Here is a 22991-nt window from a genome sequence, read left to right as displayed (position 1 = left end):
GCTAAAAGCCAACATCATACTTTCCCTGTACCCCGTTAATCAATAGAGCTTGCTTACGAATTGCTTGCACGAATTGATAAGAAACTTGTGTTCCCTCCCTGTGCTGCAGGATACCCAGACCCTGAAGTTGTCTGGTTCAAAGATGACCAGTCAATCCGGGAGTCCCGCCACTTCCAGATAGACTACGACGAGGATGGGAACTGCTCTTTAATCATTAGTGATGTTTGCGGGGATGACGATGCCAAGTATACCTGCAAGGCTGTCAACAGTCTCGGAGAAGCCACCTGCACAGCAGAGCTCATTGTGGAAACCATGGAGGAAGGGGAAGGGGAAGGAGAAGAGGAAGAAGAGGAAGAGTGAAAGCCAGAGAGAAGCAGTTTCTAAGTCGTCTTACAAAGACTATTTCTCTAAAGCTCAAAAAATCCAAGATAGTAAAAGCACCTAGTGTGATAGATTATCTAGTTAGGTCTTTTGGGGGTTGATTGTTCTGCAACAGCAGTTGACACCTAGCAGCAGTTATTGATGGGCATTAATTTGAATTAGCTGGCACCTTAAGACACTACCAGTAACTTGCCTGATCAGTTGACTTTAAAGAGAAAGTAACCAAAAGAAATCTTTATCTGGGTAAGGTCATAAATTCCTTAACTGAAAGCACTCATGAAAAATAAGGCCCTGTGGTCACAGCCCAGAAGGTCCCTGGAGAAAGAGATCTCTCTCTCCCAGCTCCTAACTACAGAGAACCGAGTCTCCTCCAGCCCTGCAGCACGCCATTCTGAAAGCAGTTGAGCCATTTGAACGTATGAGGCACATTTTATTCCAAAGTATACTTTACACATTCAAACTTCATTTCTCTCCCCTGATGTATCTACCCGTTTTTCTGGATCTGAATTTGCCATGAGTTTAAGCACTAAGGACATTATGCTTCTTAGATTCTGAAGACAGGTCCCCTGCTCATGGGTGGCTGGCTTCTTTAGGAGAATAGAATCTCTTTTCTTCCAAAATCAGTAGCAAATCTAAACTTATCCCCTCTTTGCAGATGTCTAGCAGCTTCAGACATTTTTGTAAGAACCTGTGAAAAAAAAAATCCTTGCTAATGTGCTTTTCTTCTGAAACCAGGATTCGTATTTGTGCTGTTATAGAAGATCAGCTCTGCATGTGTGGTAAAGATTTCTGTGTTTGAATGTATGAAAAACCAGTTTCCTAAAAAGTTAGTCTTAATTATTTATTGGCCGCTGTGAAACGGATTTCAACTGATGAAGGGCTGTAGAACTGCACATACTTTGGAATCTCCTTCAGGGTAGTCTGAGTTTAACACGCCTTCAATTCTAAACACTCTCCAGAGGACTCTACCTACCTTATGGGTTCCACGATGTTTTCTTCTTGAATGTGCATCAGTCATGCCTTGCCCCCCAGCCTTCAAATGTATTCTTAGACCTGATAAATGCACTCAGACTTGCATCTTTAGAAATTTTTCTTTCACTACATTGGCACTTAAATTTTTCTTTATAAACTTTTTGAAGGTCATAAACAAAGACTATAAACTAATATGCCTAATACATTTCCTCTGAGTGTGTGTGTGTAACATTCCAAATACTTTTTTCTTTTCCACTGTTTGTAAAGTGCAGCAATTTAATATTTGAAGGGACTTTTTAATAGTTCCTCAAGAACCAATTTGAAATGACTTCAGTGCAACCCTACACAGGATCAACTTCAGAACTTTGATAGTAGTCTTATGTTACCTTCCATTCTATTTTTATCTGCTTTTTGCTGCTAGTTTCAAATTTGCCAGTATTTTTTCTTTTTGCTTTTTTAGCAGTTACAATTTTTTCATAATAGCCACAGTATTGCCACGGTTTATAATAAAGGGTTTTAAAATTTGATTTAGAGCTTTTGAAGCTTTTCTTCACTTAACTGTGTTTAGAAGACTATAACCTTTGTGTGCATGTATGTTGTGTGTGTGTGTGCATGTGTGGTGTGTTTGTTACAGATTTTTAATGTCTTGAAATTGTGTTAATGTTCTCGCAGTTTATTATGCCATCAGAATGGTAAATGAGAACACTACAACTGTAGTTAGCTCACAATTTTTAAATAAAGGATACCACAGTGCATGCTGTTTGTTCAGTCTCTGCAGCCTCCTCTTTCTTGCCATGCCACCAGCTGTAGACTACCCTGATGGATCCTGGAAACAAACAAATGTTGTGCTGCATGAATGGCTTAGATGGTTGTGATTCACTAAGGAACAGGATGACTGACGTGGTTCTTGTTGCTACTAGGCAGCTTGATTTGCACATGTTCAAAATTTCTCTTGAGTGTCATTTGGTTCAATTACATTCTACAGATATTTAATATCTATAGGATCCTCATAATGCTAAAACCTATATGACATTTTTGGCGTGTGACAAAATCATCATCATTAATATTATTTACCAGGGCTTGGTTTGCATTTGTAACGTTGGTGCAGTTTCTTACTGGCAACCAAGTTCCATCTTTCCGTGTCTTGACATCGAAACATTTGTTAGGAGGAAATTCCTGATAATGCTCCTGCTTTATAGGAAATCTGTTATCAGATGGTGAGCCTCTTATGTCTTGAGTGTTCAAACAATATTATAGATATTCTAGAAACAATCAAGACATGCTAATAAATATTGGACTAGATGATTCTATGATTCTATGGTGTAGTCTGGAAGGAAACAATCCATTGGTCAGTTAATATTTAATTTTTTTCATTTTTTAAAGGCAGTCACAATCCACAAATGTTCCTAGTGAGGAAATTACTAGTTTTAAAGACAAGGATTTTTTATTCCTCATTAGGGAAAAATGTACCATACATGTTCTGCACCAGGAAAAATAACATATACATTTTCTCCCATTCCATTTTCATCCCAAACATATAAAAATCCATTGGTTGCTGCTTACATTGCAGAACTTCATATTAAATGATATTTCTGTGTATAATTACAAAGACATGCTATTGTCAGCTCTAACTTTATATAGTCTTTTTTTCTTTTTTAAAGCCATTTTCTTTTTTAAATTTTTTAAGTTATTTTTGAGAGAGAGAGAGAGAGAGAGAGAGACAGAGCATGAGCGAGGGAGGGGCACAGAGAGAGGGAGACAGAATCCGAAGCAGGCTCCAGGCTCTGAGCTGTCAGCACAGAGCCCAATGCAGTGCTCGAACTCATGAACCTGAAGATCATGACCTGAGCCGAAGTCGGACGCTTAACCAACTGAGCCATCCAGGTGTCCTGAGTCTTTTTTTCTTTTTAATCAAAGTGTTTGAGTTTTTTACTTTTCACATTTTACCTGCTTTTAATAAATCTATGCTAATGAGTATCAAGGAGATAAAGGATAATTCTAAAGAAATTCAATTCTCCCATTTTTTAAGAAAACACAAGGTAATACTACTTTACCCCTTAGGAACTCCTCCGTATTTTGAAAGGGAGGCTAATATCTGTGCCAGTCATTACTGAGGCTCTTTGCCCCCTGGCACAGCTTTGCTGGCTCCCTGGCTAGATGGGGCTGTTACTAGTCCTGGTCAGTAAGCTGTGAGTAGAAAGTGATGTGCGTCCCTTCTGAGCCAGAGGATTTAAGTACTAGTGCAAGACTCTCCATGATGACTGGCAACATGTGAGATGGTGACTACTTTATCTGCCTGGGTCCCCAGCCAACCCCAAATGGGCAGATAACACAAGTAAGAAATAAATCTTTGTTCTTATAAATCAAGATTTTAGGGTTCTTTGTGGCTGCAACATAACAGACTATCCTGTTACAAGGTCATCACTGTATTCTAGATCTGTTCTAATAAGGTACCCATGAGTCACATGTGACTATTTAAACAATTTAAAACTCAATTCCTCTGTTGCACTAGCCACATTTAAAGTACTAGTCAGTGCATCTGGGTGGCTTAGTCAGTTAAGCATCCGATATCAGCTCAGGTCATGATCTCATAGCTCGTGAGTTGGAGCCCCGCGTCAGGCTCTGTGCTGACAGCTCAGAGCCTGGAGCCTGCTTCAGATTCTGTGTCTCCCTCTCTCTCTGCCCCTCCCCTGCTTGCTCTCTCTCTCTCTCTCTCAAAAATAAATAAGCATTAAAAAAATTTAAAAAAATAAAGTACTCAATAATCATGTATGACTAGTGGCTACCTTATTGGACAGCACAGATTAAAACTTTCTGTAAAGTTCCATCAGCACTGTTCTAGATGAATTAGGAATAAACAAGAACTCCAAATTTTACCCTAACTGTGCATATTGCTTTTCAAATTACTGTGAAATGAAAACTTAAATGTTTGTATGAAATCAGTCTGGAGAGCATGGTCCATAGTTTCACCAATTATAGTGGATAATCGACTTTATACCTAGGTTATAGGTTTTGATTCATTGCTTATATTCATATATATTTTTTACTTTTTAAAACATTTTAGAAGTACCAATTCTGTGTTTCTCATCACAAAATCTAAATAGACCTGTAATTCACAAGCAATTACGAGACTACTTGGGATACCAAACAACCAGCTAGGACAAAAATCTCCAGTGTTTTTGGAACATGGAGCTAGTTGAGATAGGGGAGCTTGCAATGGGGACATATGAGATAGATGTACAGGAGAGACAGGGTCACTAACACAGGATTTCCTTGACAGTGGACCAAAAGGAAGGTGGGAGGGGCCATTGCAACAGCTGCAATCATTTAACTTCAGTGGCTTCGTTCATTGATATTGGAAATATCCAGGAAATCTGCAGTGTTTGGAGACATTAAATTTCTAACTGCTGCTTCCTTGAAATTTCAGCCCACAGGCCCCACTGTGTTCCAAAGGCTAACATTCTGCAGCAAGGGCTCCACGTCAGAGACCATAGCCCCAGTGGCGACCACATGGAAATGTATGATAAATCTTCACAAGACATTATTAGACTCTCTGAGACTAGATTTCTTCTAGATGGAGATAACTAAGGAGAAGGAAATTATAAAGTAACCTGTCAATTTGGTCATTCACACTTATTAGCTTCTTTTGGGCAGACAGAAGTAGCCTCCAATAGTTAAGAGATAAGTTGAGCTACAGGGCTCCTCCACCATCTTCTCTCAGATGGTGTGTTAAAGTGAAAGATGGCCTTGGGCCAAATTCATCAAACATTTATTAGCAAGTAGTCCTACAACCTATTCTGCAAGGTCTGTGAAGTCGCAGATCTCTCTCCAGAAAGTACCTGACCTGTTCACTGAAGACAGATGCTGCAGGATACTAGGGTAGGATTTACCTAACCTGCTTAATCAGCCAAGTGAAGTCAGTTCCAGCTGGACTTCTTACTGGAGCTGTATCTCGTGCCTCAGTTTCTTCATCTATAAAATGAGAGTAATAGCTCTTCTCTAGTAGTTGTTACAAAAATTAAATGAGGGGCGCCTAGGTGGCTCAGTCGGTTAAGCATCCAACTCCTGACTTTGGCTCAGGTCATGATCTCACAGTTCGTGAGTTCGAGCCCCACATTGGGCTCTGTGCTGACAGTGCAGAGCCTGCTTGGGATTCTCTCTCTCTCTCCCTGCCCCTATCCTGCTTGCTGTCACTCTCTCTCAAAATAAATGTTTTAAATTCTTTTTTTAAGTTAAATGAACTTATGCACATTACCTGATCCTGATGGTAAGCACCTATTTTTTCTGGCACTCAGAGATGCTAAGATGTGTCAGAAACATGCTCTACCCTCAAGAAATTGATTGTACTCCTGCAGAAACAAAATACATATGTGAAAAAGTTATATACTAATGAAAGATGAAAAGAACTATTTAAATTCACCTACCTCCCACAAAAAGGACCTTTGAATCCGAAAGTGCCCATGCAATTGTACAAAAAATAATTGCTGTGAGTTTAGGAAATGCTACAACTGCCCTTTTGTTCTAAGGGGAAAGTTTTAACTCCCAGTCGCTACTCTCCTCTTCACAGTCAAAAGAGAAAAACTCATCTACCTTATGAGTCTTATTTCACAATTAAGAGGAAATTTCTCAAGAGTTACTTCACTTGAATTGAACTATATCTTTATCGCAAAGAGTTCCCGAATTTTTTTCTTTATCTTTGATCTATCTGCCATTTAAATAACACCAACTCCCATGAAAAAAACTGTGAACGTCAATAGCTCTATACAGGCAGGACGGGGAGGGTGGGAAGCATGTGGCAAGATAACTACAGTCTGATTTGCTAAATGAGGAGTATGTTATGGAGATAAACATAGATTGGTAATTACTAAAAAAAATCTTCAGGTCACTTTTTTTTTTTTTTTTTTTGATATAACAAGGATTATCTTTGGGTGGTACCTTCCAGTTTATAGAGTGCTCCTCTATAAAAATCAATAGCTCCTTTCATTTTTTTAAGTCATTTAATCTTTTTTTTATCATGATAACTGTCCCTTTTAATCCCCATCCCCTACTTCCCCTATCCTCCCACCCACATATCCTGTGGTAACCATCAGTTTTTTCTCTCTGGTTAAGAGTCTATTTCTTAGAGGGCCTGGCTGTCTCATTTGGTACAGCATGTGACTCGATCTCAAGGTCATGAGTTCAAGCCCCATACTGGGCATGGAGCCTACTTAAAAAAAAGATTTAGGGGCACCTGGGTAGTTCAGTCAGTAAGCATCCGACTTTCACTCAGGTCGTGGTTTGTGAGTTCAAGCCCTGCATGAGGCTCTCTGTTGTTAGCACAGAGCTGCTTCAGATCCTCTGTCTCCCTCTCTGCCCCTCCCTTGGTCACTCTTTCTCTCTAAATAAATAAATGTGTTTTTTTTCATTTTTAAAAATTGGTTAAGAGTCTGTTTCTTGGTTTCTCTCTTTCCTTTGCTCATTGGTTTTGTTTCTTAAATTTTACATATGAGTGACATCATATGATATTGGTCTTTCTTTGACTTACTTTGCTTAGCATGATACTCTCCAGCTCTCTCCATGTTATTGCGAATGGCAAGATTTCATTATTTTTTTATGGCTGAGTTATATTCCATTTTGTGTGTGTGTGTGTGTGTGTGTGTGTGTATGTCACATCTTCTTTATCCACTCATCTATTAACGGGCTCTTGGGTTGCTTCCATAGTTTTTCCGTTGTAAATAATGCTACAGTAAACAGAGGTGCATATATCCCTTTGAATTAGTGTTTTTTGTATTTTATGGGTCAATACCCAGTAGTGCAATTCCTAGATTGTAGGGTATTCTATTTTTAACTTTTTGAGGAACTCCATACTGTTTTCCACAATGGCTGCACCAATTTGTATTTCCACCAACAGTGCAAGAGGGTTCCTTTTTCTCCACATCCTTGCTAATACTTCCTTCTAGGAAGGATACTATATAATAATGAAGGGGACAACCCAACAAGAGGATATAACAATTGTAAATATTTATGCACCCAAAATGGTGGCACCCAAATATATAAAACAGTTAATAACAAACATAAAAGAACCAATAATAAGGAGCACCTGGGTGGCTCAGTTGGTTGAGTGTCCGACTTCAGCTCAGGTCATGATCTCACAGTCCGTGAGTTTAAGCCCCACATCGGACTCTGTGCTGACAGCTCAGAGCCTGGAGCCTGCTTCGGATTCTGTGTCTCCCTCTCTCTCTGCCCCTACCCCACTCATGCTCTGTCTCTCTCTCTCTGTCAAAAATAATAAACATTTTAAAAAATCTTTAAAAAATAATCAATAATAATATAATAACAGGGTATTTTAACACCCCACTAAATGATGGACAGATCATCCAAACAGAAAATCAACAAGAAAACAGTGGCTCTAAATGACACACTGGACCAGATGGATTTAACAGACATATTCAGAACATTCCATCCTAAAACAGCAGAATACACGTTCTTTTCAAGTACACGTGGAACATTCTCCAGAACAAATCACATATTAGCCACAAACAAGTCTCAACAAATTCATAAAAACTGAAGTCATACCATGCATCTTTTCTGATTACAACACTATGAAACTAGAAATTAACCACAAGAAAAAATCTGGAAAGGATATAAATACATGGATGTTAAATAACATACTATTAAACAATGAATGGGTCAAACAAGAAATCAAAGAAGAAATCAAAAATTACACGAAAACAAATGAAAATGAAAATACAATGGTCCAAAATCTGGGATATGCTAAAAGTGGCTCTAAGAGGAAAGTGTACAGGAATACAGGCCTACCTCAAGAAGCAAGAAAATTCTCAAATAACCTAACTTTATACCTAAATGGGCTAGAAAAAGAATAAACAAAACCAAAACCATCAGAAGGAAGGAAATAATAAAGATTAGAGCAGAAATAAGTGATATAGAAACTAAAAAAAGAAACAAACAAACAAAAAAAAAAAACAGTATAACAGATCAGTGAAACCAGGAGCTGGTTCTCTGAAAAGATCAACAAAATTGATAGACTTCTAGCCAATTAAAAAAAGAGAGACAGAGGACCCAAATAAACAAAATTACTAAAGGAAGAGGAGAAATAACAAGCAATACCACAGAAATACAAACAATTGTAAACGATATTACAAAAACCTATATGCCAACAAATTGGACAACTCAGAAAAAATGGATAAATTCCTAATTTTTTTTTTTTTTTTTGAGGAAGAAAGAGTGAGAGAGGGAGGGGGGCAGAGAGAGGGAGAAAGAGAATCCCAAGCAGGCTTCATGCTGTCAGCCCAGAGCCCAATACAGGGCTTGAACCCACAAACCATGAGATCATGACCTAAGCCAAATTCAAGAGCCCCACACTTAACCAAATGAGCCACCCTGCACCCCAAATTCCTAACTTTTAATTGACGTTTACAAAAGTGAATTCACATTGACTTGTTTCTGACTGCATATTAACTACAGAAAAATAGGGCTTTGCTAGGTGGTCCCAGGAAAAGGCTGGGTAGATATCTTTTTTAAAGTGTCTAAAAAGCTCAAAATGGAGGATCCTATTTTCTGGAGAATCAGAAGACCGAGGGCTTAGAAAATGAGAAGCCACCATAGTAGGAGTGAGGGCCAAACAGAACCTACTGAAAATAAGCAGTAGCTCTGCTCTCTTTGGAACCCACACTAAGCTGAGAGTAAAAGAATAGTAACTTTTTTTTTAAAGCTCTAAACCCTTCACAGACAAATATGGGAGAAGACAAATGAAAATAACAGATTTTTGGAAGACAGAAAGCAAAAACATAAATGGGCACCTGACTTAGAGCACAGAAGCTGAAACCTGACTTCCTACAGAGAAGGAAGCCATAGAAAGCAGGTCAGTTTTGTCCTCAAGAATTCCTAAAACGCTAAAGACTGGAGGTACCCGGTACCTATGAGAGGGTCCTTAAAGGGGATGTAAGGTATCAACTCATAGATGGTAACCAAGGTCTTTTAGGTCAAAGAAGGTCAAAAGTTCAACTAGAAGACTAAGAGACAGGTGGGATGGAATAACTATGAATTAGGACAGACCAAGGTCCAGAGTCCAGGTCAGTCTGAACACATCCTTAATACCCAAAAAGTGCAGACATGAGGCCGACCCTAGAAAGACATTTTCTTGCTCAAGCAGTTTTAAAGACAGATAAGCTTCTTCAAATTGGTTGTCCAAGAAGCCAAATCATTTAGACTTTCCATAATGAACTTTCTTAATGAATGCCTTATATTCATTTATTTACAATAGAAGCTCAGTTAACTAATTTCCATTTAATCCAACTTGCCCAACTTAACCACAATTTTCATTCCTCTGTAAAATAAATTAGATGCCCACACACTTCTGAGTTGTACATTTACCAGCAGTCAATTGGGTTTGTTCTTAAACTTACTTATGCCAGTTCTACTTGCAACTGTAATCACATAATTTGATTATTATATAAACCAACAAAAATTGAGTGATAAAGGGAAAAGTGGTTTCTGCTATGGAAAGCAAATTAAGACTAGCGGCCATACATGGCAGATTGAACACTCAACATTTATTTCCTGCCTCCCCAAACCCCACTAAGATGAAAGGACAAAGGCATAAACCCACAAGGGCAAAGAAAAGAGGTGAGATGGTAGACTTCAGTGTTGACAAAATTTGGGGATAGATTAATTGGTAATTAAGTTTGCTCTTTTTCTTCTCTGCAATTGTCTGCAGGAGAGCAAGCCTCAAAGAGGAAGCTGAGTCCTACCACAGAACTAGGCAAAAGTAGAGGAATTAGATTGACTCCCTCTCGTCTCTTCCTCTAGCCCATATGGCCCTCTGACAGCCCTGGCAGAAAAGAGGATTTTCTAAAGTTAGGCTAGAGAGGCCATGGACAACAGGCCCAAGTGAGATGGGGGTGAAGCAACTTGGAAAACACAGGGCTCAGGGGAAAGCTACACACTAAACCTTGAAACTCCAGCCCTCTCCCCCTGTGTGGCTGCCAGTACTCTGACTGCCAGGCAAAACCAGTTACATAATTTGCAGGGCCCAGTGCTAGAAAAAAGTATTAAGAATTTCAAGACAGTGACATCAGGGCATCAGGTGCCCCTGGCTTTTTAAGTAAGCTCTATGCCCAATGTGGGACTCGAACTTATGACCCCAAGATCAAGAGTTACATGTTCCATCAACTGAACCAGCCAGGAGCCCCATTCTGTTTTGTTTTGTTTTTTTAATTAATATTTTACCTGTAAATGTTGCAAATTTTAAAACCTAGTTCTTCCCTAAACTATTAAATTCAATTTCCGGATCTGATTTGCTAGATTTACAAATTTACCAAGATGTAATACTCACTTTTTTTTTTTAACTTTTGAACTTCTTTACCCATTTTTTCCATTCTCCGCCCTCACCTCAGGCAACCACCAAACTGTATCTATGAGGTTGTTGTTTGTTTTTTCCAAGATTCTACATACAAGAGAGATCATAACAGTATTTCTTTCTCTGTCTGACTTATTTCACTTAGTATAATGTCCTGCAGGCCCATCCAGTTGTTGCAAATAGCAAGGACTCATTCGTTTTTATGAGTAAATAACATTCTGTTGTTTATCTGTGACATAATTTCTTGATCCATTCATACATCAATGGACACTAGGTGGTTTTCACATCTTGGCTATCATAAATAGTGCTGCAATAAACATAGGGTGCATATATCTTTTCAAGTTAGTGTTTTCATTTTCTTCAGATAAATACCTAGAGGTTGAATTGCTAGATCATATAGTTTTAAGTTTTAATTTTTTGAGGCACTTCAAAAATTTTTTTCCATAGAGGCTGCACCAATTTCCATTCTACCAATTGTATACAAGGGTTCCCTCTTCTCCACATCCTTCCCAACACTTGTTATTTCTTGTCTTTTTGATACTGGCCATTCTAACAGGTGTGAGGTGATATCTCACTATGGTTTTGTTTTGCATTTCCCTGATGGTTAACAATGTTGAGTGTCTTTTCATGTACCTATTGGCCATCTGCATATCTTTTTTGGAAAAATGTCTATTCAGATTTTCTGGCCATTTTCTAATCAGATTATTTTTTTTGCTATTGAGTTATATGGGCTCCTTATATATTTTGGATATTAACCCCATCCAGATATATGATTTGCAAATATGTTCTCTCATTCAATAGGTTCCTTTTTTTATTTCATTGATGTTTTCCTTTGCTGTGCAGGGGCTCTTTAGGTGAATGTAGTCCCATTTATTTATTTTTACATTTGTTTTGGTGTCAGATTAAAAAAAATACTGTTTTGGTAATACCTATGTCAAGGAGCTTACTGCCTATGTTCTCTTCTAGCTTTATGGCTTCAGATCTTGTGTTCAACAGCTTTTAACCCATTTTGGGTTGTGTGTCATGTAAGACAGTGGTCTACTTTCACTCTTTGTATGTGTCTGTCCAATTTCCCCAACCCCACTTATTGAATTTTATTTCTTTTTCTTGCCTAATTGCTCTGACAAGGAATTCCAATATCATGTTGAATAGAAGTGGAGAGAGTGGGCATCCTTGTTTTGTTCCCAATCTTAGATAAAAAGCTTTCAGCTTTTCACTGTTGAGAATGATTTTAGTTTTGGGCTTGCCTTTTTTTGGCCTTTATTACTTTGAAGTAACTTCTATACCCACTTCATTGAGTTATCATAAATGGATGTTGAATTTTTTCAAATGTTTTTTCTGCATCCATTGAAATGATCATGATTTTTACCCTGCACTTTATTAATATGGTATATTACAGTGGCTGATTTATGGATGTTGAACCAGACTTCCATCCCTGATTATATATCATCCTAATGGTTACCACTAATCAAAAACCAGCAATATGCAAAAAAAAAAAAAAAAATAGAGAAAGGAATCCGAGTATATCACTAAAGAAAGCCAGCAAAACCATGAGATAAGAGAGCAAGAGAAGAACAAAACACAGAGAACTACAAAAACAACCAAAAAACAAATAACAAAATGACAATAAGTACATACCTATCAATAATTACTTTGAATATAAATGGACTAAAAGCTCCAATAAAAAGACCTAGGGTGATGGAATGGATTAAAAAAGCAAGACCCAGGGCCACCTGGGTGGCTGAGTTGGTTAAGTGTCCAACTTTGGCTCGGGTCATGATCTCATATTTCGTGGGTTTGAACCCTGCATCGGGCTCTGTGCTGACAATGTGGTGCCTGCTAGGGATTCTCTCTCTCTTCCCCTCTCTTCCCCTCCCTTACTTGTGCTTTCTCTCTCTCTCATAATAAATACGATCATTTTTTTAAAAAAATTTTTATGTTTATTCTTGAGAAAAAGAGAGAGAGAGAGAAAGAGAGAGAGAGACAGAGCATGAGTGGAGGAGGGGCAGAGAGAGAGGGAAACACAGAATCTGAAGCAGGTGCCAGGCTCTGAATTGTCAGCACAGAGCCTGATGTGGGACTCGAACTCATGAACCACGAGGTCATGACCTGAGTCAAAGTTGGACACTTAACTGACTGAACCACCGAGGTGCCCCGTAAATAAATAAACTTTAAAAAATAAAAATAAAAAAGTAAGACCCTGAATATATGCTGCCTACAAGAGACTCATCTGAGACCTAAAGACACATGCAGGTTAAAAGTGAAGGGATGGAAAGGCATTTACCATGCAAATGGGAGTGAAAAGAAAGCCAGGGTAGCAACACTTATGTCAGACAAAATAGACTTTAAAACAAAGACTGTAACAAGAGACAAAGCAGGACACTATATAATCTAACAAGGGAACAATCCAACAAGAAGATATAATAACTGTAACTATTTAGACACCTAACATAGAAGCACCCAAATTCATAAAGCAGCTAATAACAAAAATGAAGTAATTGACAGTAACACAATAATAGTAGGGGGGTTTAAAACCTCCACTTACATCAATGGATAACTCACCCAAACAGAAAACCAACAAGAAAACAGTGGCTCTCAATGAGACACTGGACCAGATGGACTTAACAGATATATTCAGAACATTCCATCCTAAAACAGCAGAATACATTCTTTTCAAGTGTACATGGAACATTTTCCAGAATAGATCACATATTAGGCCACAAAGCTAGTCCCAACAAAATAAAAAAACTGAAGTCATACCATGCATCTTTTCTAACCAAAACATTATGAAACTAGAAATCAGCCTCAAGAAAAAAAATCTGGAAAGACCACAAATTCATGGAGATTAAATAACATGCTACTAAACAATGAATGGGTCAACCAAGAAATAAAAGAGGAAATAAAAAAAAAAACCTGGAGACAAATTAAAATGAAAACACAACAGTCTAAAATCTTTGTGATGCAGGGGCGCCTGAGTGGCACAGTCAGTTAAGCATCTGACTCTTGATATCAGCTTGGGTCATGATCTCACAGCATGTGAGTTCAAGCCCCACATCGAGCTCTGTGCTGACGGCACAGAGACTGCTTGGGATTCTGTCTGCCCTCCTCTCTGCCCCTTCCCAGCCTGTGCTCTATAAATAAATAAATAAGCAAACAAACAAACAAGCAAACAAACTTACAAAATTTTTACGAAATAAATAAAATCTTTGTGATGCAGCAATAGTGGTTCTAACAGGGAAGATTATAGCAACACAGGCCTACCTCAAGAAGCAAAAAACAATCTCAAATAAACAGCTTAACCTTACACCTAAAGGAGCTAGAGAAAGAATAAATAAAACACAAAACCAGTGTTAGGAAGGAAATAATAAAGATTAGAGCAGGAATAAACAAAATAGAAACTCAAAAAAAAAAAACAAAACAGTATAACAGATCAATGGAATCAGGAGCTGGTTCTTGAGAATGATCAACAACATTGATAAACCTTTAGCCAGACTCATCAAAAAAAAAAAAAAAAAAAGTATAAATTCCTAGAAACATATAACCCTCCCCAAACTGAATTACCAATGAAATCGAATCGGTAACCAAAAAATACTATGAAGCCAGCATTGCCCTGATATGAAAAGCAGATAAATGTGCTTCAGAAAAACTGTACTCTTAATCCTTTTCACCTATTTCACCCAGAGCCCCCCTCCCCAGTAACATGTTTGTTCTCTATAATTAAGAGTCTATTTTTTGGTTTCTAATTTTTCTCTTTGTGCCTTTATTTTGTTACTTAAATTCCACATATGATTGAAATTATATGATATTTGTTTTTCTCTAACTTCTTTCACCTAGCATAATACTCTCTAGCTCCATCTACATTGTTGCAAATGACAACATTTCATTCTTTTTTATGGCTGAGTAATATTCCATGGTGTGTGTGTGTGTGTGTGTGTGTGTGTGTGTGTGTACACCACATCTTCTTCATCCATAATTTGGCTATTGGAAATAATGCTGCAATAAACATAGGGTGCATATACCTTTTTGAACTAGTGTTTTCATATTCTTTGGATAAATACCCAGTAGTGGATAATGGATCATATGGTAATTCTATTTTTAATTTTTTTTAGATACCTCCATACTATTCCACAGTGGTTGCACGAGCTTGCCTTCTCACCACAAGAAGTGCATGAGAGTGAAGTACACTTACTATGATGAGCACTGAGTAACGCATAGAATTGTTGAATTACCATATTGTACACCTGAAACTAATATAACACTATATGTTAACTCTCCTGGAATTAAAAAAAATTTTTTTTAATGTTTATTTATTTTTGAGAGAGACAGACAAAGCGTGAAGGGGAAGGGCAAAGAGAGAAGGAGACACAGAATCCAAAGCAGGCTCCAGGCTCCGAGCTGACAGCAGAAAGACCAATATGAGGCTCAAACTCATGAACTGCAAGATCATTACCTAAGCTGAAGCAGGACGCTTAACTGACTGAGCCACTCAGGCTCAATTTTTGATTTTTTTTTTTAAAAAGAGAGAGAATGGTATACTGCAAAGCAGAAGGAAGAGAAAGCCTGGCTTCCTTTCAATTCAATGACTGTGCACAATGTCTTTTCCCCCAGTAAAAACATGTCCCAGTGAGTTTCACAGATCTTAACTAATTACATTTCTTTTTCCTCTTTCCAGAGGGGACCAGATGTGTTTATTTCTGATATTTCCTGTGGTAGGTGTTTTTCATTTCTGGCCATCCAGTTCTAAACACACTTCCTATTCAGAGAAAGAAGCTCAAGTGTAGGCAAGTAGCCCCTTTCCCTAGAATTTGGGAATGTGACCTTCCAATCAGTGCAGGAGAACCTGACCTTCCAATCAGTGCAGTGCCGCAACCTAAAAATCTGACCCTGGAGTAACACAGGAAGCAAATGACAGTTTTGAATCTTTCAGGGGTAGTAGAAGAAACAGTAATGGCAGTGTTCAATGTCCATTTGTGGCCAGGCCAATGACAGAAGCTGCTGGATACTAACTAGATTCTTCCTGTGTATTGATCTGGTCTCTCTTTTTGGCTGCCTAATTTCCCATGGCTTCCTGTCCATGTTCCAAACCTCATTCATTAGATTTTCCATCAATTTTGTGAGCTATCCATTGATCTTACCATACATTCTTTTCTCTCTAACTAACCTAAGTTGGTCTCCATTGTGTGGGAACCAGGAAATGATTAATACCTTCCCCTTTTGTATGGAAGTTACCTTTTCTATGATAAAAAGATGAGGGAGAGAAGTGCCTCCTAAGCAATTGCTCCTAAGTCAGGTGGCCAGCTCTAATCCAAAAATATCCATTATTAAGATTTGCGTGCTAATCTCTTCTTTACTTTTCTTTATAGTTCTACTACCTGTGTATATATCCCAAATTATACTGTATACGTTCTTTTGTGCCTTACTTTCACTCAGTATTTGTTTATGAGATTCATCCAAGTTTTCAAGTACAGCTCCAATTTGTTCATTTGCATGGGTATAAAGTAACCTATTGTAAGAACATATCAAGATTTATCTATTCATTCTACTGTGTATAAGACATTGTATTCAGTGTGAAGCTAAAATAAACAAAACTGTTTTGAATATTCTGGTATATGTAGCCCAAGTGGCATTCAAGGGCATCTACTTGGCAGAATAACAATCATGGGTTATGTGTACCTTTGACTTTCCTAGATAATGCCAAACTATTTTCTGAATTGAATGCACCAACTCACCACATCAGCAGGCTTCAGGAGTTTCTCCTGCACTAAGCTGTGACTAACAACTGGTGTTATCAAATTGTTTCATTTTAGCCACCCTGGAGGATGACAAATAGCATCTCACTGCAGTTACAATTTTCATTTCCCTGATTAACAGTGAACTTGAGGAGATTTACATATGTTTATTCATCATATTTTTTATTTGGTAAAGTCCCTATTCAAGTCTTTTGTTCACTTTTTCAATGTGATTATCCCTCACTGATTTGAAAGAGTTTTCATATGTTGTGAAGGCTAGTCCTTTATTAATTATGTGTGTGGCAAATATCTTCGTCCACTCTGTACTTTGTGGGGGATTTTGTTGGTTTTATGCTATCTTTTGATGAACAAAAGCTCTTTATTTTAATCTAGTCAAATCTAGTATCATTTATAGTTGGTAATTTCTTGTTTTAAAATTCTTCTTTACTTTTGAGGTCATAAGGATATTCTCCTATATTAATTTCTAAAAGCTTTAAATATTGTCTTTCACATTTAAGCCTATAAATGATTTTTGCTTCTGCTGTGAGAAAGGGATATCCCATGTGGATATCCAACTGTTCCAGCAGCACTTACTGAAAAGCCCATCTTCAAACCATAAGAGACTCAATTACAAAGAACAACCTGAGGGTTACCGGAGAGGAGACAGGTGGGACGTAGGCTAAATGGGTCACAGGCATTAAGGAGAGCACTTGTTGCGTGAGCACTGGGTGTTGTATTTAAGTAGTGAGTCCCTAAATTCTACTCCTGAAACCAATACTACACTATATGTTAACTAACTTGAATTTAAATAAAATGTTGGAAGAAAAACAAAAGAAAAACCCATCTTTTCCCTACAGCATCTCTGTCATACACAAAGCGTCTATGTATATTTGGGTCTGTTCGTAGGCTCTCTATTCCACTCCATCAGCCTATTTGCCATCCATTTGCCACTACCATACTATCTTATTTACTATAATTTATAATAAATCTTGATATAGATCAAATTCTCCCAATATTTTGACAGTTTTTCAACCTTCACATTTCTATGTAAAATTTTAATTTCCTTATCCAATTCCACAAAAACAAAAATTAACAAATAACAAAAACCACCTGATGAAAATTTGATCTGAGATTGCATGCAACTTTTAAATTAATTTAGGGAGAACTGTCATCTTTACCATATTGGATCTTTCAATTTATGACTTATAACAGCATTCAAACCAGTCTTAAGGGTTAACTTGCTTCAAGCTAATGTACTTCTTGCTTGCTGACCTAAGTCCCTTGGTCTATAGCAGAACTAAATTACTTTCCTTGGGATTTGCAGACCACTGGCCTTGTGGAGTGAAGGACCAAATCTCCCAGAAGATAATGCCTGACTACACCTGAAAACAGCTGCTGATGATCCCAACAAGTCTGTTCAGTGTCATGTCAACATAGGACTAACGGCCTGGGCACTTGCTGCTCCTGCATATAGCCTCACTCCCTTTTCTCCTGCCTTCCCCCTTTAAAACCCTCCAACTTCATGTGGACGGTGATAATGGTCTTTGAGATGTTAGTCCACCATCTTCCCAAGTTGCTGGCTTCCTGAGTCAAGAAACCTTTCCTCTCCCACCATCACTTGTCTCAAGTATTGATTTTTGAGTGGCGAGCAGCTGAGTCTGAGTTCAGAACTAGTTCCCTGTCCAGTAACCAACTCAGAATGTCTCCACTTATTTTGGTTCTTCCTTAATGTCACCCAATGTTTTATTATTCTCTACATAGAATTGGAACATTAGCACAGAGGCCATGTAATTATGTACACATATTTTAAATTGTTATGTTTTCCTTATGAACTGAACCTTTTATCATGATTATCTCTAGTAATGCCTTTTGACTAATATCAATATAGATATAATTGCTGTATTAGTTTCCAATTGCTGCTATTACAAATTTCCCCAAGCTTAGTGCCTTAACACAATACAAACATATGATTTTATAATTCTGTAGGTCAGAAGTCTAAAACAGATCTCATTGGGCTGAAGTCAGATGTTGGCAGGACTATGTTTCTTGCTAGACAGAGAACCCATTTCCTTATGTTTTCCACATTCTAGAAGCCCCCTTCCTCCACCTTCAAAGCCAGAAACATTACATCTCTCTTTGCCTTTCTTCTACAGTTACATCCCCATCTGACTCTGATTCTTTTTCTGCCTCCCTTGGTGATTACACTGAGCCCACTCAGATAACCCAGGCCAATCTCTACATCTCAAGGTCCTTGATTTAATCACACATGCAAAATCCCTTTTGCTAAGGAAAATAACACCTATAATCTGAGCGTTTGTGTCCCCCCAAAATTCACATGTTGAAATCCTGATCTCCAACACACTGGTACTTTGAGATGGGGCTTTTGGGGGTTATTAGGAGCGGTATTAGCACCCTTATAAGAGAGGCCCTAGAAAATTCCCATTGTTAGTCTCTCAATCTTAGCTCTGGTACTAGAGTTTACCCTCAGAGAAATCCTGGCTTTGGCTTTTGCTAACTGATCACTGTTATAATTGCAATGTCCTGTTCTTAACCACTACCAACAGAAGCTCATTCCCCATTTCTAGCTCCCCCTTTGGAGATCCCTTACTTTCCTGCATAGTTAGTAATGGTTTAAAAAGAATGTCATTTTTCTCCAGTCTTTGGGGGTTTTCTTGTCTTTTTTTTTTTTTTTTTTTTTTGGTAATGGAGTGTAGTAGGCTGTATAATGGCCCCGCAAATAGGGCCCTACTCTTTTTTTTTTTTTATGTTTATTTTTGAAAGAGAGACAGAGTGCAAGCAGGGAAAGGGCAGACAGAGAGAGAGTGAGATATAGAATCTAAAGCAGGCTCCAGGCTCTGAGCTGTCAGCACACAGCCCGATGCAGGGCTTGGACCCACGAACCGTGAGATCATGACATGAGCCCAAGTCTGACACTTAATGGACTGAGCCACCCAGGCACCCCAAATGCGTCCCTATTCTAATCCCCAGGATGTTACTTATATAGCAAAAGGAGCTGTGCAGGTATGACTACGTTAAGGATCTTGATATGGGGAAATTTTCCCAGATTATCCGGTTGAGCCCAATGTAAAACCAAAGTTGTTTGTTATAAGACAGCAAGTGGAAATTGAGAGAGGGCAAATTCAGTAACAGAAGCACAGACTGAAGTGAAGCAACTATCAGCCAAAGAATGCCAGCACTTCTAGAAGCTGGAGTAGGTAAGCAATGGATTCTCCCTTGGAACCTCCAAAAGAAACAGCTCTGCATGCACCTATCTAAATCTAATTGATTAATTAACCTCTCCACTTGCATGTCTAATAAAAATTTCAAATTCAATGCATAAAAAACAAAATTCCTGATTTCTGCCTTCATAACAGTTTCCTTTGTAACTCAGTTCCTCCAAGATGCTCACAACATCTCCTTCACTTCATATTCCACATATAATATATACACAAATCTTATCAGGTCTTTTAAAATATGTCCAGAATTCATTTCAGTTTTCATCATCTCAATCACGACCACTCCAGCCTAAATCATTATCACTATGACCTTGATTACTGCAATAACTTCCTGATAACACCTTTCACCAACTAATAAATATTTATTTTCCACTGGCTCCTTCTATATGGTCTCTGGGAGACAGAAGACTTTATCTCTTTCATTTAGTGCCATGAACCCTCAATGCAACCTCACTGATGCTCCACTTGCTAGAATGGAGCCACAGACACAGCAATTCATTTAAGATGTTTGTGTGAAAATTAGCTGTAGGAGCCTTTTACAAATAAAAAAAAGCAATGAATGAGCGAGTGGGATCAGATGGTTGAAGCAGTTTCCATAAGCCTTCCCTGTTTCCCTCAGCGGACAGGTTTTCTGTCTAAGCCAACACCCTTCTGTTCTTGACCACTGTGGGTGGAAAGTTTCTCGCTCCACTCCACACCTCACCCTTAGCCGACCGCCTAATCACCTCGTCGTGGTCCCGCCTTGGCGACAGGTGAGCACACATGGCTTGGGTGGGAAGACGCACTTGAATCTTCCAGACCCTCACAAATGACACTGGATCCTTAGCCACACGTGCGACTTCAGTCGAATAGTAAAAAAGGCACACTTCTCGTTGACTTTCACTGTACCAGTAACTTGAAATTTAAAAGCCAGGGCAGAAACCTTCAGAGACTGAAACTTCAAGCTGGCTTCTGGGGAAAGAGCAGAGCGCACTCGCCATAAAGGCTCTTCTTTACTGGTCCCTGGGGTTGATGGGAAGCAATATTCGTCTGTATTACCCTGACCCAAAATGGCAGGTTATTAGATCACGTGCATAGCGGTGACGCTAGAGCCACTGGAAGAAGCAAGATGAGAAGGGAGAAAGAAAGCATCATTTTCTTGATCCACTATGGAGGCAGAGGTTATAGGTGAGAGAATAGGGACGAGGAAGCATCCAGATGGCAGAAACTGCGGGCTTGGCAAGGGAGGCCATAGGCGACACTGACCTAACCCAAAATGGCTCCAGAGGTTATAACCGGGAGCGCAAAAAGAGGCGGTGATTACGGTGATCAAAGATGGCGCTGGCGTCTGAAGGGAGGTGACGGGCGGGGGGGTGCCAGGAGTGTCTTTGCCCTCTTCCAAGATGGCGGCCGTCGTGGGCGCTGTCTCTGGCTCCGCCCCACGGTCTCGGCCCCGCCCCCCCTCGTCCCTCCCTCCGCCTCCTCTCAGTGCCGAGTCCGGGCGGTGGTGTTCTCGCAGGGAGAGCGTGCTCGGGGCCCTTGACATGGCGGCAGCGGCGGCTACTGCAGCGACAAAGGGGAATGGGGGTGGGGGGGGACGGGCCGGAGCCGGCGAAGCTGGCGGCGCGCGGAAAAAGAAGGGCCCAGGGCCTCTGGCCACGGCGTACCTGGTCATCTACAATGTGGTGATGACGGCGGGGTGAGGCCAGGGCTCGGGGAGGCGGGGAGCGAGCCTGGCCGGGGAGGGGGCTCTGCGGCCGGCGGGGCCTCCGGGCCCCCGCGCAGCGCAGCCCGGGCGGTGGGTGTCTGGGTCCGGGCTCCGGGGCACTGTGGGCAGCCGAGCGCTGAGCCGGCCCGGGTGCCTGCCCGGAACTCCCGTCTGGGCGAGGGGCCGAGCAAGTTCTCAGGGACTGGGTGTGCCCGAGCTGGAGTTCCCGGGCACCAAGGGGGTACGGGTTTGAAAGCCGCCCTGGGGCTGGTCCCCAGGGCCTTGGAAGGACGGGTGGGCTGGCCAGGGGTCGGCCATCCTGCAGCGCGGAGGAGAGCTCTGGCGGCAAGTCACGAATGCGAGCCATTTCCCCCAAGGGGAGTGGAGGGAGCTGTGGCTGCAGAGTGACCATATATTTAGGCGGCTGTTTTCAAAATCCAGACTGAGCTTTAATCTGAAAGGTAGTGGAAAAGCGTTCAAAGTTTTTGACCAGTGACATGAGCAGAGGTATGCTTTAGATGAGTTTAGACTTTTTAGGAGGGATTGGGGTAAGGAAGGAATTGGGGAGGAGGGCAATAGACCCTCCAAACTGGTTTTACCTTCTCTTGTTTCTCCCTCATTTCAGCCCATCCCTTGCCTCAGCAGGTTTAGTTCTAGTTCTGACACTAACTAGCTATGTGACCTTGGATAAATCACTTTGCTTTTCTTGTCCTCTGTTTCTCATCTGTAAAACTAAAGAATTTGGGTTAGGTGGGCTCCAAGGTTCCTCCAATTCTTTGATCCCATAGTTTTGGTGAGGAAGATCACAGGATCAGACTATTTGTTGTTGTTGTTGTTGTTTTAAGATTTTATTTTTAAGTGATCTGCACCCAACGTGGTGGGGCTCAAACTTAGAACCCTAAGATCAAGAGTCGCATGCTCTGCCAGCAGCCAGCCAGGCGCCCCTGTTACGTATTTTTAATTCGTATTCATTTATAAAAGATTTTCCCTAACATTTTATTATGAAAATACTTAAAGATGCAGAAAAGTTTAAAGAACTCTATGGTGAACATCTAGTTTTATTTATTTTTAAAATAGGTACTACATTGGCAGGTGTGTAATTCAAAATATTACCTAAGAGCATACAGTGAAACTCTTCCCTCTCACCGTTCATTTCCACCCAGATCCCCTCCCTGGAGGCAGCTAATTTTGTGATGCTTTCACATCTTCACATGCTGATACAAGCAAATATGTACACACACACACACACACACACACCCTTTTTTAAAAATGCTAATGTCATGTTAGCATTTCAGCACCTTGCATTTTTCACCCAAATATATATAGAGAGAGGTTTGTGGACTTGATTGTTTTATTAGAAATGGCTGGTGTTGAAATGTAGTTTCAAAGAGATGGTGACTTGCTTGACTAGCTTGGGATCATGGAACTTGTTAGCCGGAGATCTATATCTAGAATCTATTTCTCTTGACTCACAGGCCAGTGAAGAAATACTACAGATGCAAGTTTTCTTTATCACATAAATCGTCACAGAGTGACTTTTAAAAGAACATTCTGGAATATGTGTGTATTTATATCTATATGTAAATTCTTATCAGCAAGGGCATTAATGAAAGCATTGGACTGGAAAG

At 39.7% G+C, this 22991-nt stretch overlaps 2 protein-coding genes and 1 long non-coding RNA gene across 13 annotated transcripts in view; 2 read left to right on the top strand and 1 right to left on the bottom strand.

The window, feature by feature from the left end:
- MYLK (myosin light chain kinase) overlaps positions 1–2108 on the top strand; it is a 276342-nt gene extending 274234 nt beyond the window's left edge. For all 9 annotated transcript variants that reach the window (XM_053220952.1, XM_027061019.2, XM_053220953.1 and 6 more), the window contains one exon: positions 110–2108. In XM_053220952.1, coding sequence (XP_053076927.1) covers positions 110–360 — 251 coding nt within the window. In that variant the 3' untranslated portion in view covers positions 361–2108. The remainder of the gene's footprint in view (positions 1–109) is intronic.
- LOC128315201 (uncharacterized) lies at positions 1698–21159 on the bottom strand. 3 transcript variants are annotated; one of them, XR_008297704.1, is made up of 4 exons: positions 20922–21159; positions 10927–11018; positions 5249–5311; positions 1698–2179 (listed from the first exon to the last, which is right to left on the bottom strand). It is a non-coding gene; the product is annotated as an uncharacterized LOC128315201 (long non-coding RNA). The 3 variants fall into 3 exon arrangements; XR_008297702.1 differs by having other exon boundaries at positions 20402–21123; XR_008297703.1 differs by lacking the exon at positions 10927–11018 and having other exon boundaries at positions 5249–5325; positions 20402–21122.
- HACD2 (3-hydroxyacyl-CoA dehydratase 2) overlaps positions 21148–22991 on the top strand; it is a 103987-nt gene continuing 102143 nt past the window's right edge. The window contains exon 1 of the mRNA XM_027061014.2: positions 21148–21354. Coding sequence (XP_026916815.1) covers positions 21200–21354 — 155 coding nt within the window. The 5' untranslated portion in view covers positions 21148–21199. The remainder of the gene's footprint in view (positions 21355–22991) is intronic.

Source organism: Acinonyx jubatus, chromosome C2, assembly GCF_027475565.1.
Source record: "Acinonyx jubatus isolate Ajub_Pintada_27869175 chromosome C2, VMU_Ajub_asm_v1.0, whole genome shotgun sequence".
NCBI classification, from domain to species: Eukaryota; Metazoa; Chordata; class Mammalia; order Carnivora; family Felidae; genus Acinonyx; species Acinonyx jubatus.
This window is presented reverse-complemented; position numbering and strand designations above follow the sequence as displayed.